We start from the raw sequence: 18,305 nt of genomic DNA on the forward strand, positions 1-18,305 counted from the left end.
TGACCACTAGAAGGTGCAGAACATGGGCCAAGTCAGAAATTTGTGACTAAAAAGCACTAGTAATAAATTTTGAATTTTTAAAAGACATAAACATGTAAATGAAAAAAGTTACCCTAAAATGTGAACATAAAAATAAACATTTTTTGTGGCTTTCTGTGGGCAAGTGCCCACACCTGCCTCCACCCCTGGTGCAAAAGCCAGACCATGCCCTGTGACCCACTTGTGGTGCAGCTCTTTGCACCAAAAACTAAAGCACCAACATGCCCAAGGGGGAGAGAACGAAGGCTGATGTAATATTCAAATTGGCTCAAGGGCCACTTGCCATGGACTGACTCTTCAAGTGCCGCCATCTCCATTGTCCTTTCACCATTGATATTCATGACAATAAGCCTCTGTTGCACAACTCCACTTGCCTCACATGGCATCCGCCTTTTGGTATTTATTCTTCTTGACTGTTCGCGTCAAGGAAGGCACACCCACTTGACGAAATTGTCGAAATCAATGCATCGCAGAAGTCTTGCAGCCAGAATGATCATGATCCTGCCTATATAAACAGAAGAAGCTCCAGAATTAATTCCACAGCCTTCTCCGGCCATCTCCTCCCTCCAGAACTAGTTGCAACCAGCATCTTCCGCTGTCTTAAAGAAATGGAAAGCTTAGCTAGCTTTGAGGGACTCTGCGTAGCGGTTCCCCTCGTCTTCGTTCTCCTCTTCCTCTTCATGGCGGTGGAGTTCTCTTGGAACAACCAGAGCATTGGCTTGCCCCCAGATGCTTGCTTCCCTTCAAACCAAAAATGGCTCGTCAGGCACCAAGATCATCTTCCTGTTACCAGGGTACTTGGATCCCCAATCCCTCTTGAACACATAATTGGTGGCAAGAAATTGATGTTTTCCTTCCAGTGAAGCGCCCCACCTCAAGTTGATGGACTTCTGACATTCAGGATCGACGCCTGTTATTGTAAATCACATGTCAGTTGGAAAAATTTCTCTTTGGCAGAGGAATTAATGGCGTCATTCAATCTTTCTTGCAATACTCTGGTTACCTTGGTGAACGCGATGATGGGATTTGTGGACTTGCCCTCTTTTAAGATGATAAGGAATCAGGATTTAGAGTCCCATCATTTGCTCACAATTCCTAAAAGTCGAGAAAGATCGTTTTCTGAGGACCTTCATCTGCTGTATGTCAGGATTCGCGAGGCCAACTTTCTGCATCTTCAAATCCCCTGCTTCTGATGAAAATGGAAGTCAAGCGGACATGTGATAGAGTCGGGAGTCCACTCCTGATGTCCCGTGTTTGCCGATGGCGAGATATTTCATCTTCTGCAGAAAGATTACAAACCAGCAAATCCCCCTGTACGAATGTTTTATATTGTGAAGGGAAATAAAGAATTATACAGTTTTGCTCGCACATCTTCACTCCCTCAATTCCTCTTCAGCTCTTTCTCGAGACTCGGAATTCATGAACTTGTTTTCTTTTTTCTGCAGACAAACATAAATTACTGTCGAGTGCCTCGATGCTTCTGCTTCTGTAAAGAGTTAAACATGGCTGTCCACATAACGAGCAAGAGCCGATGTGGGCTCCCTTGAGTTCAAAGAAGAATAAAATTCTGTTACATGAATCAAAACTAAAGCAAACAAATGTTGAATTCCATTGAAGATGCTGAGTTTTTCTTTTGATGATGAGGAGAAGAACCACGCGGTTTCTTTCTTGACGTTCGATGATAATGTAGCTTCACTTTACCATGTCCTTTTCCAAATATTCCGCAGCTTTGAGAGATGAACCCAAAGTCTTCAACTTGACACGATCACCAAGCGAGAGCCATGAATTGCTTCCGAAAAGATCTCCAGCTTTCTAAGTTCAAATCCACATGGCTTGTCAAGGCCATGTCTCTGGTAGTCACATCATCATATTCATGCTTTCTCTTTTAAAGACAAAATTCGTCTGACATAAGCGAATACATCATTTTTGACTTCACGTTTTTGCATGATTTGGATTAGTGAAATCTTTGGGTTCCTTCTTCCTCAATTATTATTCTTTCTTTCCTGCGTTTACCGGCATTCGGGATCAACCGCACCTATCTGGATTGGACCTGGATCCGGCTGCTAGATCTGGATCATTTTGTTTAGATGCTTACTTTTGAATGAAATTTTGGGTACAAATTAAAAAAAATAAACAGAAACCAAAGACAATCTCTAAGCAACATCAAAGAACCTAAGATCTTTTGTACAGCCACCACATCGGCTATAAGCAAAGGTTTCGACATCATATATTTTAGAAAAATTTTTTGTCTTATATAAAAAATTTAATTAAAAATTTTATTTTTTAATTTTAAATGGATTGGGCCAGGCCAGGCCCAGGCCAGGCCCAGGCCGAGACCCGGGCTATCGGGCCGAGCCGGGGCCAGGCCCGATGCGCACCCTACATGCACCTCCTATCCCCAAAAGTGGGTGGCCCCAAAATGGTAATTTATGCCTAGCTGATACTACACACTTGGAACCGGACATAAGCGTGGGAGTAGGACATAGTAAAGTTATTGTTTCTGTTTTCATTTATTCTAATATTTTTTTGTTTAATAATTCATCATTTGAAAAATAAATAATGTAGATAATGAATATGTGTGTTTGTTTGTTCAAAAATTTATTGATCTTATGCATGAAGTAGGCTCTTATCGCATTGAACTTTAGCATTGTCCCCACAAAGATTAGCCACACCAGCAATATATATCTCTTGTAGGAAAGCCACAAAAAGAACACTCCTCAACTGATCATAAAACTAAAAATATTGGAAAATGTTTAAAATCTCACATGCTGCATGACTTCATCAAGACTGTCCGCTTAGACTTTGTAAGCAAAAGTGAGTTAAAAAAAACCGACACAGAAAGTAGGACCCCTACCATTCACTCGGAGTTGAGTGAGAACTTTGGCTTTCTACTGGGCAGAGGGTCTTTGCCATTCAACTGGAGTTGAAGAAAATGAAAATGCCTGACTCTTGTTGTGAATTCAGTCTGCCATTCAAACTGAGTAGTCAAAGTACTAGTTTCTCTCTATATGTATAGAACACTATTGTGTATTAATAATTGGGTTTGGTAGCAACTTGTAAAACCTATTGCATATAATTTTACATCAAGATTGACAAATATCGGTTCAAGAGGAGACCTTTTCTGAGTTCCTTAGAATGGAGAAAGGAATGCTCTCCCAATAAAAGTAAGTTTGGGCATGGCTCGGCCCAACTATTAAAATCGGAGCTCCATCCTGGAGCCCATTAAATTAAAAAAATATATTTTTTAATTTAAAATAATATATAAATATGATTAATCATAATAAAATATTATATATATATATTAATAAAATAAATATTTTAAAAAAAAATATCGAGGCCAATTGGGCCGGTTCGATAGCCCAGGCCCGAGTCTGGGTACCTACTGGTGGCCACATGGCTTGTCACAATCATGTCTCTGTTGCTTATGTACTACACAGTCCACTCATGTAACAATAATGTTATGATGATGATAAAAATGATTGTTAAATAACTTTATTTAAGTTTAAATTTGAATTTCATTGATGTAAAAAAAGGGAAAAAATAAACGCAATATATATACATATATATATATATATATATATTCATGTTTTCTGGCTTTTTCATTCAACTTGTGTTATTTTTTTCGTTAATATCACGATATCTGTGGCAATGGGTCGGAGAGAAATTCAATGTAAAAGCACAAGACCAGGGCATGGTTCATTCTAGACAGGTGAAAGTAGGCTCGGTCCAAACTCGATCTTATTTTGGTCTTCTTTGAGTCCTAACCCTTAGTATCCAGACAGCATCTACTGCTTGCAGAGCACAGTTTATCATACATATTAGCTGGGCCTCCATAGCTCCTTGCTGTAATTGAACTCTCCAGCATTTTCATAGTAGAGCCATGTACATGTAACTCTCCACCAGAAAAGGCCATCATGCACATGGAAAAGGGAAGGGAAGATCAACAATTGAGTTCATGTCAATGAACATAGCGAGCCACTTGCCAAGCAAGATCCATGAATTGCTTAGGAAAAGGCTTCCATCCCCCAGCATTCTAAAAATTAGAGAGTCCCCACTTAACATGCTCAGGCCACGACAAGTAGAGATCTACATGCCTTGTCTATGTCAAGTACATGCTTCCCTACTACCGGTTATATTCATCTCTTCTCTTCTTCTGTTAAATCTTGTCTGGAACAAGTGAAAACATTATTTGCGACCTGCGAAGGACTGAGTCTAAGTGTCATCTACATTGATATTCATGCCCACAGACAGTAAGCGTCGGTTGGACAGCCCCGCTTGCCAGTTGCCTCACATGGCATCCACCTTTTCGTATTTATTCTTCTTCACTGTTTCCGTCGACGAAGGTGCAAGTAGTCTTAGCTGAGTGGACCGGACCACTTTGAGCGCTTGATCGATAAGACTCTGAGTGGTCCATAAGACTATCTTCCGGCTGACATCAGTAAAGGACTTAGTGATCTAATATATATATATATATATAAAGAATAAAGCGGTTTCCGACGTTAGCAGAAGTCTTTTTTTTTTCACAAAAAAGTTGTTCTTAATTAGAGACTGTATGCAACAGGGGAGGACAAGAAAAGCCCTTTGAATTAAAAGTGTATAACTGAGATATTAATATATTTCGGCAAAAAAAAAAAAAAAAACTACTAATGGGGCGGCTTCTCATTAAGTCAATTTCTAGCTTGAATGAAAGCAACTGGCGGTAGCCATTCTATGCCATTCGTTTTGTGTTTTTTTTTTTTTTTTTTTTTTTTTTTTTTGCCTTCTTTCTCGTGGCTTTTGACACGATGCTTAAGAGAACAATGTGAATCTTGAAAAAAAACGAGACGACCGACTTCACGAAATTGTGAAGCTCACTAGATGGCAAGCAATTGGGAAGTCCATATCCACGATTCTTGAGGTCGGAATGATCGTCATCCTTGCCTATATAAACAGCAGAAGCTCCGGAATTAATCCCACAGCCTTCTCCGGCCATCGCCTCCACCCACTACTAATTGCAACCACCAGCACCTTCTGCCTTCTTGTCTTACAAATGGAAAGCTTAGCTAGCTTTGAGGGACTCTGCCTAGCGGTTCCCCTCGTCTTCTTTCTCCTCTTCCTCTTCATGGCCATGGAGTTCTCTTGGAACAACCAGAGCATTGGCTTGCCCCCAGATGCTTGCTTCCCCTCAAACCAAAAATGGCTCGGTCGGCACCAAGATCATCTTCCTGTTACCAGGGTACTCGGTTCCCCAATCCCTCTTGACCACATAATTGGTGGTCAGAAATTGATGTATTCTTTCCAGTGAAGCACCCCAAGAAGTTGATGGACTTCGTCGAATGTGGCATTCAAGATCGACACCTGCTATTGTAAATCAGACGGGTTGGAAGAATTTCTTTTTGGCAAAGCAATCAATGGCGTCATTCGATCTTTCCTGCAACAGTCTGGTTATCTTGGTGAATGTGATGTTGGCGTTTGTGGAATTGCCTTCTCGTAAGATGAAATGGAATCAGGATTTAGAATCCCACCATTTGCTCACAATTTCTAGAAGTCGAGAAAGATCACCCTGTGCTGAAGACCTTCATCTTCTGTATGTCGGGATTCGCGAGGCTAACTTTTCTGTACCTTCAAATCCCCTTCTTCTGATGAAAATGGAAGTCCTGCGGAGATGTGAAGGAGTCGGCGGGAATCCCCTCCATAGCGAGATCTTTCATCTTCTGGAGAAAGATTATAAACCCCCCTGTATAAGTCTTTGTATTGTGAAAGGAAATTAAAGAATTATACAGTTTTGTTCACACATCTTTCCTCCTTCAATTCATCTTCAAGTGTTTCTTGAAACTCGGAATTCATTAATTTCTTTGTTTTTTCTGCTGATGAACATAGATTGCTTTACATCACTCAACAGTAACTATAAATAAGATGAAACTCTTCTTTTGATTTATTACACCAATAAACGGCACATGGGTCGCCCGTATAAATGGTCGGAAAAGCCTGTCCCAGTGCCTCGTTCCAAGGCCTACAGATGTTTCGGCCTCTGTGAAGAGTTGAACCATGGTTGTCCATGTAACGAGCAAGAACCGACGCGGGCTCCCTTGATTCAGAGATAAACTCTGATATATGAATCAAAACTGAGCAATCAGATGTTGAATTCCATCGAAGATGCTGTGTTTTTCTTTTGACGATGAGGAAAACCACGTGGTTTCCTTCACGTTTGTGATTAAACACACTACCGGAATATTGACTCTCGACGTAACACGCTTGGGTGCCCTTCACTTTTTTGTCGATGAAACTTCAGATACTCAAACAAACAACGCCATGAGAAAGCTCGCGCAGCATTGGGACATGAGCCAAAGTTTCAACTTACACGATTCACAGAACCACACCTCCCTCTTACTGCCTGATCACGCAGGTAGATGCATCTTACAGGTCAATCGGCAATAGTAAGATCGGAAAATGTTTTTTTTTTAAGAGATTCATGAAACAGTGTGACATAGCACATAGTTTTATGAATTTGCACCGGCTTTATGTGGCAGATTCAAGATTGGGGTAGGTTTTTTGAGTCCGATTTGTTGCTCTAACACAACATATAGTTATATAATTTGGTGTAAGTTCTTCTAGTCAGATTCATGAAACACTATGACTCCGCATATAGTTATATAAATTTTAAAATCGGTTTTTTGAGTCAGATTCATTGTAACACGGCACATAATTATATAAATTTACCTCTAATTTATGCTGCAAATTCATGAAACAGTAACCCACTTGACCAAGCAAGTGCTAAAATATATATTACTGGTTACCGCTCCCATGAAATTCAACCTTGTGATCCACATGGTGGGAGTGGATGATCCCTTGAATCTGCACAACAAAAAAGATGCACAAGGGCTGCGAGTCGTTTAAGAATTGGGCAGCCATGAAAATGCCACAATTTTCTGATCTAAAAAAGGCTATTTCAGTTCAGAGACACAGAAATCCGCCATTAAAATCCACAATTTTTTGATCGATTTCAGATGGACAACATAGAAGTCCAAATACATGGTCAAATTTGATGACAACACAGATTATTTCAGGGGTACTGCAAATATTTGTAAGCTTTTATAGATTCCAAAGGACCCCTTTGGAATCTAGAGCATCAAATATCTGGTGATGGATTGAGTTGTATCTTCAAGCCTGCCAGACTTAAAATTTTGCTGAAACTATCAAACCAGTACTGAACATACGAAGATTGAAATCCGCCGGCCAATCTCTATCGTCAGATGGTTTTTTTTATATTTTGTGATACTAAAAATTGTTTTAAATGATGCATTCCACGACAGTAGTTGATTGGCCACAGTTTTTATCCAATGAAACGCACCATTTGCGACGGTTTTTTGCCATCATAAAATTTTAAAAAACATCCTGCTATAAATGTAGACGGCTAATTTTTTTAACATACGAATATGTACATCATTGCTTTCGTCATGGGTCCAAACGGTTTGGATTCAGATTGGATATCCGAATGACTCTAAACTTCTTTAGTCCAATCCGAAAAAATCATACCTGCTCAATAATTGGAGCCAGTACCACTTTTCTGCTCGACGTCATAATTTTTCCATCAAAAGTATTCCACTATGACTAAATTTCGATTGAGAAATTCAAGAGTGCCGCGGATACGGACTGGTTAATTCTGACCTATGCCCATGCTCATGTGTGTGTGTGTGCAGGCACACGCTTACGGATATCGACAGCTTTTTGCAATGATCAAATATATATATATATGTGTGTGTATCATGATCTCACAAATAACGGGAAAAACATGTTGCTTGCACTATTTTATCTCTGCTCTCAGGGTCTTAGGCAGATTCGGACCTAGGTGGACACTGGTATACCCATCAACAAGTGTCGTGCATCTACCGTTTGTAGCTTAAAAGAATAGTGTCCACAAGAATCAAATTAACGACCAATCTTTCACTTGCCCGCCAGTTGTGCTACGCCCCTCGAGCCCTTGATCAGGTTTCAGTGAGTTAACTAGGTGCCTGAGGGGATTTTATGGTTCAGATACCTTGCCCAGATCAGATCCAGCAAAGTCTGTCACAGGAAAAACCATAACCGGATCACAAGCAGCAACAATATTGTTTTCTAAAACATCTACCTAGAGATTAAGGTGTGTCGATTTTAGCTGGAACTCATGCTAGAGCCAATTAAGCTTGAGTGAAGTTTGACAGTTCTTTTAATAACCAGTACCAGCAAATGTAAGCTAAATACTGGATCGGACCACTTTCGTTTCTCCAAACCCAGATCCTGTGGAATCCACCAGTACCATGGATCGTATCATTTTTGACCCATGGGCCTTCAATTTTCTCATCCTCTCGCTCACATTATAGAGACCCACTTGTGGTGTCCATTTGCACACCTAAAAGGAACCATGGCACTTGAGCAAGGGAACAGACCCATGTGCATAACCATGGGAAACGTAGACCCACTTGTCTCCTTTAAGAGTCACCAACTGGGTTCGTTAAAGATAGTAGCCATCGAACCTAGACCAAGTAGCTCATGTCTACAACAATCAACCCGATCTTGTCTAGAAAAGTCCCCATGTGATGAGTCCCAATTACATGACCCCACATGTAGTTGTGAACCTCATGAGTCTAGTGAGCTCGATCACCTTTTGTTATTTATTTCTCTTATCAGTTAAGCAACAAGTGGGTGCGGTTGATGGACTAGGTCAGGCCTACTTTTGGTTTGATTAAAGCCCAACTCCTTGGTTTAGTGAGCCTTCTTCTTCGTGTTCTTAGATAGTGATATATCAAAGTGGGTTTTAGTAAGACATTTATTGGGCCAAGGTCACTTGCATTTAAGGCCGCTTTCTTTTCTTTGAGACCTCAGACGATTCCCAGTCCTCCAGATATTTAAAGAAAAGCTTCTTACGTTTGGGCTGTTAGGGCCATGTATAACATGGCATTTTCCCTTCAGAAAAAAATTAATTACTTCACGTTGGACTAGCTTAAGGCATTTCATAAAGAGTTAACTTCATCCATCTTTCCAAGTTTTAATTTCTGGGTGAGTAGGAGTATTTTATTTTACCATACAAAAGAAAATTAAACCTTCCACTCAATTTTCCATCCTCTAAGATACATGGTCTGCTTTTCGTACCGCCTTCATCGTGTTTTAATTTGTACATCAATGGTCCCTCCTTTTTTAGCACAAAGAATTGATGTCTTGATATTTTAAAATGAAGACTGACTGCCTACTAGCCTCCACCCTATTCATTGCACCAACCTCCTTGAGATTATCTTTTTAAGTTTTTTTTTTTTTTCTTTTGTTTGAGGGTGAATGGTTCATATCCATTGCCCCAAAAAAAAGGAACTGCATCTTCCTTGTGCTCATCACCCTCAAGGTCAAGAGTTTGTGTTGGGACCCTAGAAGATAAGTGCACTTGTAACAGTGATCACGAGATTTAAACATTTTTCTAAGTTTCAATTTAAGACAATTAATTGCAGAGAGATTAGACCAGAACCACAACTTATTTGGTCTAATGATATCTAATGTCTTTGACTAAGGCTGGGTATCAAGCTGGGCCACCGGCAGGTACCCGGTACCGGGCCCGACTTGAGTCCCGGCCTAGACCCCAAAAAAATACACCAGGTCAACCCGATAATTTATTTAGCTGTGGGCCGGGTGGGCTCGATAATTTTTTTAATATTTATGTTATTAATTGTTATATAAAAATATAATATTTTATTACAATTAATTACATTTACATATTATTTATATTAATATATATATATATATATACATATTAATTTAATCGAACCGAACTTGAGCTTGAGTTTTAATGGTCGGATCAAGCCTAGAATTGAACTAGTTTTGGGCAGCGAGCCTGCCCGATGCCCAAGCTTATCTTTAACATTGGCTTGTTGCTTGTTGAATGGGAAGGAATTTCTAAGCGTCAACTTTTTATTGCTCTCCACATCTTTTTGTTGAGAGCAGTTACTGTAGTTGTTCCACTACCCAGAAAACTGTTTCTCCCCATCCAGATACAGGGATGTGCACGTGAACCTCACGGGGCACTGTGGCCTGTGGAACTCAACAAATTCATGCGTTTTCTTCTGTTTTCTATGGGCGCAGTAGTCCAAGTTTTCTGCTCAAATGCTGCCCTCCTTTTCTGCTTGAGAGATGACATAAAGTGTGTATGAGGTGTTTAACGTTAAGCTTATCTTGATTAGGGATTTACATGGTTTGAATTCCATTCGAATCCAGCCTTTTATCAAATTTGACTTAATCGGACCCTATACCTAATTGGATTTATATTTGAATTCAGAGTTAATATCTTAAATGTAGTGCAGATCCCACTGGCATATGATATGGCATTTATGTGTAATTGGGCCATATCTTTATCAGATCTCAGTCTGGTATCAAAGCCTGACGCAGATTCAGTAATAAAACTGCACGCTGCATCTGAACTGATCAGGAAACCAACTCGGGATTCGAAATTGAATTGCTGATCAGAAATATGAGGTCCATTTACGTTCCTACCTCTGATATTGACGCCAGTCGATGCTTGTCACAAACAAGTGAGTTGTCAAAAATTAATGGTACCAACTTGACCCAATTGTGGAGCAGAGTACATCTCATGAGGACACATTAGAATGACGTCTTTTCCTATATAAACATAGAACCGCAAGCTTCTTCATTGCCTTCGCAAGATTCAGTGGTGGTAGACCTTCTCTCTCTCTCTCTCTCTCTCCCTGAGATAGAAACAATGGAGGTCTTAGCTATCTTTGAGGGACATTGTGGTTTGTACCTTGCAGTTCCTTTTGTGTTGTTTCTCTACTTCCTGTTGATAGCCGTGGAGTTCTCTTGGAGCAACCAGGTCATTTACCTGCCCCCAGACGTATGCCTTCCTTCAAGCCACAGATGGTTTAGTGGGCATGAAGATGATCTCCTTCTTGGCGGATTGGGAGGTACAGATTCTTTTGGGTACATCGTTGGTAGCCGGAAAATTGGATGAGAACTTCAAGTGAAGAAACCCAAAATGCTTTGCTGACATTATCGAGGAGCAGGAAGTGATGGCTACCATCTTATTTATCATCATCATGCTATACTTTGGTTATCTTGATGAATCTCATGACGTTGGGATCCATGTGGTTTCTGTTGGATGAATGATCTCAGCGTAAAAAGCCCACCAATTTGGCGGATCTTCGTCCTGTTTAGACGGCATGGGAGAGCAACTGGGGTTATGGTGGAGCTGCTGCCTCTCTGTTTGGACCTGGAGAAAATTGGGCTGATTTTTCTGGTTGTCACGTAATTCCCTGCTTTGGATGAAAATGGGAGTCATAATGATGGAAATATTCTATCATCTGGTTTTGATTCTTCAGTTTTCCTTATGTAAAGATCGATTTCCCTTCTGCAGAGAAGGCTATGAAGAGCCCATTTAGGGGTTTGTACTGTCTTAACAAAATCAAGAATGTTTCTTTGAGGACTTTACTGTTGACCTTTCTTACAGAAGCTTAAGATCCTTCTCCTAAAATTTTCCAAGAACTTTTTGCTCATAATCATTTAGAAGTTTTTTTTTTTTCTTCCATGTATAACACCGAGCAGTTGCGCGTTTCTCAGATTGGTTACCTTCCCTTGACACATGAACTGTCCGAACGGGCCCCCAGTAATGAGTGCGCATAATGAAATTGAAGGCAAGATGATGCCTCATCGTTGACAGAATGATGATCTTCAGTAAGAAGATGCTGCGGCTACCATGAGATCTAGAAGAAAAGAGACCTTTGCTTTGGTTGCAAATGGGATGTGGCCCTACTTGGGTGTGATGTTGACCCTGAAAGAACAGATTCATTGTTCAGCTGTCCGTTTTTCCACTAAATGATTGTGATGGGGGATTTTATTTTGAGTTCGACAAGAGGAAATGAAGGACCCGAGGAAAGTGGAATCGTCACGATGCATGAAGGATGTGTGTTGTCATTGTCACTGCCCCTACTAGGCTGAGCAGCACCGCTTCTCTCTACCTTGATAATTCACATAAATAAATAAATAAACAAAGCTTTGTTTATGCTCAGCCATATGAACTGGCCATTATATATCTGCTAGGCCAAAAGCAAAGCTGGATGTTGATTATGGCCTTAGAACCATATATCTTGAGAACTGGAAAAAGGAACACCTCTTGGGTTGGCAACACAGATGAGTTTCATATGAGAATCATGAGTTTCATATGAGAATCAAACTGATGACCGGTTTTTCTCTCAAAATAAAAAAATTGTGTGTAAATTTTTAAAAAAAATCATTCATTTGATATAAAAGATTTTGAAAAATTATATTCTGGTTGGTTTCTGTTGAAATTTTGAAACTATAATTTAACTCTCTTTGTAAAAAATTTCTAACTCTAACCCTGCTCATAGCAGTAACAAGTCTTCAAAAAAATGCTCAGGCTTGTAAGGGCAGAGGACCGCTTTTCTCTCGATCTCACCATTTCCACTCTGTTTGGGGCCAAATGGAGGCAACCGCCATGACTTGGAGCCGACGTCTTTTCGGGGCCATTGTTTTGCAAGAAAGACGCCTGCCATAGTTCCAATGGCTTGTAAAGACCGTGTGTTAACGAATGAAAGACTGTCATGGCTTGGCATCTCCCTTCCTAGCTGTTTTTGTTTTTGTAGACCTGCAAAGGAATCCATCCTTCATCCCTTCGAAGTTGCAAATAGGATTTGAACCTTCACGAATGCTAGAGAATCTACTTTGTCCCAGGGCTTGGAGAGGTAGTCGCTTAATTGAAGACTTTCGCCTTCAACTAGAGATGGTGACTAAAATTCGGCGAGCGGTTCTTCCAATGGTTTATCTTGATTTTAGGGAGAAACTAGAGATTGAGGAATGCCATTTATCGTAGAGGAAAAATTGTCTCGAGGGAAGTAGCGTAACTGATGGTAATATATTGAAAAAGTCATTTTTTTAGTTTGATTCACCCGTCGCTCCTCTTGGTCCGACCTGCGGACCGTTTGACCTACCCCTGAAAAACATCATGGACTTGACAACAGGAGTTGTCTTCGACTTTCGGATTTCGGTGAATCGGTGATTTTTTCATATTTACCATTTTTTTTTTTGTGAGAACTTGGATCCCCGAAGGGGTTGCATCGGAACGATGACTTTGAGAAAAGGATGATAGATATAAAACTTAAAAAAGTAGCGCAGCATATCCAAGTTTAGCAATTCCACAAAAACTTTTGACTGGCATGTTCTTGGGGAATCCGTTGTTGATCTGTTTAAGACACCAATAAGAATGAAAACATGGTGGATTCCGAAACCAACTTCAAGAAATTGGATCATAAAAGAAGATTCGAATATTGGGTATTTCTTACAAAATTTGAATAAGTGTTGGTTTTCTATGAATATCTGAATCAGATTAATATGCGGATTTGAATATGGTTTATTATTTTGTAATATTTGGATCTGAATCCTATTTTGAATCAAATTAAGCAACAACTGAGACGTCGAGTATGATAAATATGATCTACCATATTTAAATCTGATCTAGTTGGGCAATATAATGAGTCTGTTCAGCTATATTCAGCCTGGAGGGATGTAACATAGCCGGTTGGCAAGAGCGACCATCCTCCATTCGATGTGTGGATGCTACTCATTTGAAATGAAAATGAAGGCATGCGTAATACTCGAATTGAATGGTATAAATACTCGAATTGAATGGTATACCATACGACCAGTCATGTTCCGAAATAGTTATAGACCTTGAGAACATAAGAAATAAAGGTAACTTTGCCTCTTGCATGTCACCACCTGCCCAGCCCGTTAAAGCTCAGATCTAAAGATTTGGCTCGGGCTATAATTTTAAGTAAACAATTTATTCAATATTAAAGTTGAGCTCATCTAATTAAACGATCCGAGCTTGAGTTAGCCAATTCAAGCTCACTTCAGGCCTAGCCGAGGCTTAGGTTTTCTTTTCTCAAATAACATAAAAATCAAGTGACATTGAAGAAGTTTGAAGTTTAAACCGAGGACTTATTCTCGAGTAGCAAAGGAGGCATTCCGATACAGAGTACTTCGAAAGGCCTTTTATGAATTGGGACTATGCGGACATGCTCTCCTTTCTTAACCAAACAGGCTCAATTTTTGTCTGTAAGCAGGTCATGTGTTCGGGTTCATGTTTGGCTATTTGAAATGACTCTGATGTGCTCATGCTAAAAAAAGTCGGGGCTTGTCGATGGAACATTAGTTCTAGTGTTGAATGAAAAGGAACATACTTGGAGGAAGGGGGTGGACCACATAGGCCATGGCCCTACCCCCAACTATTTGAAAAAAAAATACATTGAAAAATTTTAAAAATTTTAGTTGTGCAATATATTTTTTTAGATTCGGGTTTAGTTTGGCCTTACTTGGATCCAAAGTTTAACTGTTGACCCGGTCCTGAAAAAATCCTGGCTCCGCCCCGGGCCCCTGTGATCAGTCACGGCATGCATTACCACCTCCTCGACTGCATGGCATAATTGGCAAACCCCACAAATCGGCTGAACACTAGGTTTCGGTTTAGAAAATTGATTCAGTGACTCGGCTTTCTTTGTTTTTAAATTTTTATAGTGCATTTTTTTTTATAAATAGATGAAAAAGGTAAATTTGTCGGAACTTCTTGTTTCATTTTTTTTATCAACTAAGATTGAACAACATGTAATATGAGTATTTATATCTACTTAGTAAAGTTGGTAATATTTCACAATTCAAAAATAAACAAATTTTAGCATCCAGAAACACACAACAAAAAAGAATACATAATTAATTGATGATCCCAACTAATTCGATGAACCCTGACATATGACCCAGTAAATGAGCGATCCTAGTCGACTCGGGCGACCTCGGATCATGAGTTTGCCATTTATGGTGGATGGTATGGATGACAGGACTCCATTATAGTCGAGAGACAATAGGTTGCAGCTAACATGAAGCGGCATATAAGGCAAAGTGTTACCAAAAGAAGAAGAAGAAGAAGAAGAATGCAAGTATTATACGAGAGTGTTTGGTAATCTTCAAATTTTTTAAATACAAGAGATCTGGCATAACTGGTCGGACTCGTGGCTGATAGAAAGTTAGTCCCTAATTCACATTCTTTCATAACAATAGTATCATACATGATGTTTTTGTCTCAAAATGTCAAGTGGTTGCTACAAGAGGGTCTTATACACTTTCTTTTACTGAATGTCCATTTCTACTCAGAATGCGTTTATCCTTCTTGCTACATAATAGGCATGTAACTGTCTGAAGGCACCCATGAATTCCGCTATCCAACTCAAAGCATCTATTCTGATGACTGTCTTTCATTGCATAAGTACTGGAGAGGGGGAGGAAAAATGCAAACTAAAAAAATCGGCTCAAAAGATCTGCAAGACTTGGTTATGTCCTCAAATCTTGTTTCCGCACTCTGGATGCATCCCATGTCGCTTCTATCTCCCTCGTGAAATGAATTTCTCTACCAACTATCACCGTCCCGTGATTGGCACCTGGTATAGTTCTCACATCTGCAAAAGGAATTGCGGATTTAATATGGAAGCTGCACTCCAGAGGAACTATCTGATCCTTGCTGCCATGAACCACCAGGATCGGAATCTCAGCGGTTCTGATATCCTGCAGGTAAGAATCGAGATACTCTGCTCCCTTGCAGATGACGTTATGCATGGTATGCCAAGCTGAATGGTGTGTGTGCCTTGTCAGGTCTCTTATCAAGAAGGGAACCTCCCTACGTACACCAGAAAGAGATTAAGATTTCCTCTTGCAGAAGAAAAAGCAAAACAGAAACTAGTTGGAGATGCCAAAGAGAAGAAGTTCAATAGCCATAGGCGTCGGTTTTCTAAGATCTAGCAAGAAGACAATAGCATTATCAATCTTCCGGCCTACCGACCTTTTTCTTGTGAGAAACTTGAACACCCGTTCCCATGTCCTATGGTTTCTGCAGACGATGAAGCAGATGGTTCTGCCAACGTGCTCATACCACGTCATTACAGAAGAACCGAAAGATAGAAACGGCCAAAGTCTCTTTCCGGCTAATCTGTTCATCATAATTCGGCTAGCCTTCTCTCCCGATGACGCCGAGAAATATGGCTGGAAAGTCATTTCATTAAGCAGAGCAACTGTTAGGAACAAATTTGAGAGAAGATATGTCGTCACAGGACTTGATTTACTTAGCTAGTTAATCGTTTAGCCCGTTACTCACTGGTGCAACTAGCGTGATGGACTTGGTAGAACTCGGGTACTTCGAAGCCAAGGCTAATGCGATAATGCAACCCATTGAGTGGGCCACTAGATGAAAGGAGTCGAGATTAAACTGCTGGATCACTGAACGCTCGATCATCTCAACATGGTCTTCCAATCTATAAAGCGAGTCCCTCGGCTTAGGGCTGTCCCCAAATCCAAGAAGATCCACGGCGAAGAACAAGTAGTTGGCTTTAGCGGATTCAGAAAGGTTGGGGAACACCGTCTCAGTCCACAGAGACGAAGAAGATTGAAACCCGTGCAAGAAGATGACGGCCTCGGCCTTTTCTGTTACAAAAATTTGGAAGGTGGCATTATGAAAGGGAAACTAAAAATGAACAAAGAAAGAGAGAGAGAGAGAGTACCCAATGGATGCAATGTTGACTTCTCTGCAACCACATGAAGTTTTCTCCCATCTTCTCTTTCCCAGGAAACGCAGCTCTCGCAATTGCAGTCCGACCATCGGCCGCCCTTGGCCTTGGAACCACCACCCTGTTTCACAGATGCCTCCTTTCCGCCTTCTTTTCCTGTTGATCGATTGTTAAGCCCCAGAAACTCCTCCGCCCCCATCAACAACTTCCTCCACTGGTTCCCCCTGTCATGGATCGTCTCGGACGTCCTGCAACTCTTCTCTGTCCTCTCTCGCTTCCCATAGCAGTAGCAGGAAACAGTAGAGCCCGCCTTCCCCTCTAACAGGGCGTCAAGGAGAGCGTAAATGTAACAGAGCAAGGCGTCCAAAATGTCTAAAAGAGCAAAAACTGCAGTTGTAGCTATGGAGGACACAGCATCTGCAGACTGTCGTGTCGCCGTGCATATTAACCAACGAATCATTGTTGGGTACTTTCTCCGGTGACAGCCCCACTACCTCTTCTTCTGAGTTCCGGGGGTGCGGAAGAACGCTTCCTCTGACAGAGGGGATGTCGTCCTCTTCGTCCAGAATGCTTGCAATTTGCAAGGCAGTGGAACAGAGAGAAGGATAGGACTCTCTTGCTCCAGATCAATCAGCACCACTCGCAGAGTCCTTCCATGGTTGCTGTATGGCTCTGCTTTTGACCTTCTGCAACGTGGGTCCCGTCTATTAAGAGCGTCATCGTGGACTGTACAATAGAAGCATTTGCAGCCACAAGTAAGTGTTCCTCATCTCGAAGTAGTTTACATCGGGGTCCGTCTAAGCTCTTACGGTTCGGTTGTGTTCACTAAATTTGGTTGGCCTAAGTTGACTCACCTTGTTGGTTTAGGGAGGGTGAGTTTTTTTGTAGTCAAATTTTATATAGGGCGAAATACTCATGCTTTTTTCTTCTTATTGTTTCTCTCTCGATCATTTATTACTACGAATAGAAGACCCTCATGAGTAAGACTGGAGTTAGGAATTTTTAATTAAAGGACTGAATTATAATTTTAAAATTTAACAAGGACCAAAATATAATTTTTCAATAAATTAAATTAATTTGTATAAATTACATGCACTTTTTTTGTTCGTTTGAGGGTGGCCAGCCCCCAGCCCCCTCCCCAGGCTACTGTTCAGTGAGCTGTGACTCCGGATATTGTTATAATTCAAATCCAATCTTACCACAAATTGCATCAAAGCGCTCTGCCACTACTCATGAATGAGCCAAGTGACTCCAGATATAGTTAATTCAAATCCAATTTTACCGCAACCTGTATCAAATCTACGCATAATCCAAGGGCAATGTTATCCAGTTGCAGATCCATTTAACCCATCTCATGCATGAATTAGCATAGGTTCAAGGAATTACTAGAATATATCCGTCACTTTACAGATGTGTTCTAATACATACTATCAAGAAAACGACCACTCAATGGGTGCATTGAATCGATTATATGTAAAGCACCAAGACCGTTGGTTCGAATGAGGCTTCAGCGGCAGGTTTTGATTAGTTACAAAATTCTGTCAGAAAAGAAAAGTAGGCCACCCGATGTTTTGGTAGTTTAGGGAAAATAGTAACCATATGAAATAAATCGGTAATTGTGAACTTCTAACATTATAAGAGGCAATTTTCCTTTTTTCTTCACTAGACTTCCTACCACTATCTCACCGC

The 18,305-nt window shown here is 40.5% G+C and overlaps 1 protein-coding gene across 1 annotated transcript; it reads right to left on the bottom strand.

Annotated features, from left to right (window-relative positions):
• Positions 1-15,002: 15,002 nt before the first annotated feature.
• On the bottom strand, positions 15,003-17,264 carry LOC116258503 (probable lysophospholipase BODYGUARD 4). Its single transcript, XM_031635670.1, has 4 exons — positions 16,611-17,264; positions 16,208-16,533; positions 15,896-16,095; positions 15,003-15,733 (listed from the first exon to the last, which is right to left on the bottom strand). The coding sequence occupies exons 1-4, from the start codon at positions 17,074-17,076 to the stop codon at positions 15,391-15,393; spliced, it is 1,335 nt and encodes a 444-aa protein (XP_031491530.1). The 5' UTR covers positions 17,077-17,264; the 3' UTR covers positions 15,003-15,390.
• Between the last annotated feature and the right edge of the window lie 1,041 nt (positions 17,265-18,305).

Source organism: Nymphaea colorata, chromosome 8 (genome assembly GCF_008831285.2).
Source record: "Nymphaea colorata isolate Beijing-Zhang1983 chromosome 8, ASM883128v2, whole genome shotgun sequence".
Classification (NCBI taxonomy): domain Eukaryota; kingdom Viridiplantae; phylum Streptophyta; class Magnoliopsida; order Nymphaeales; family Nymphaeaceae; genus Nymphaea; species Nymphaea colorata.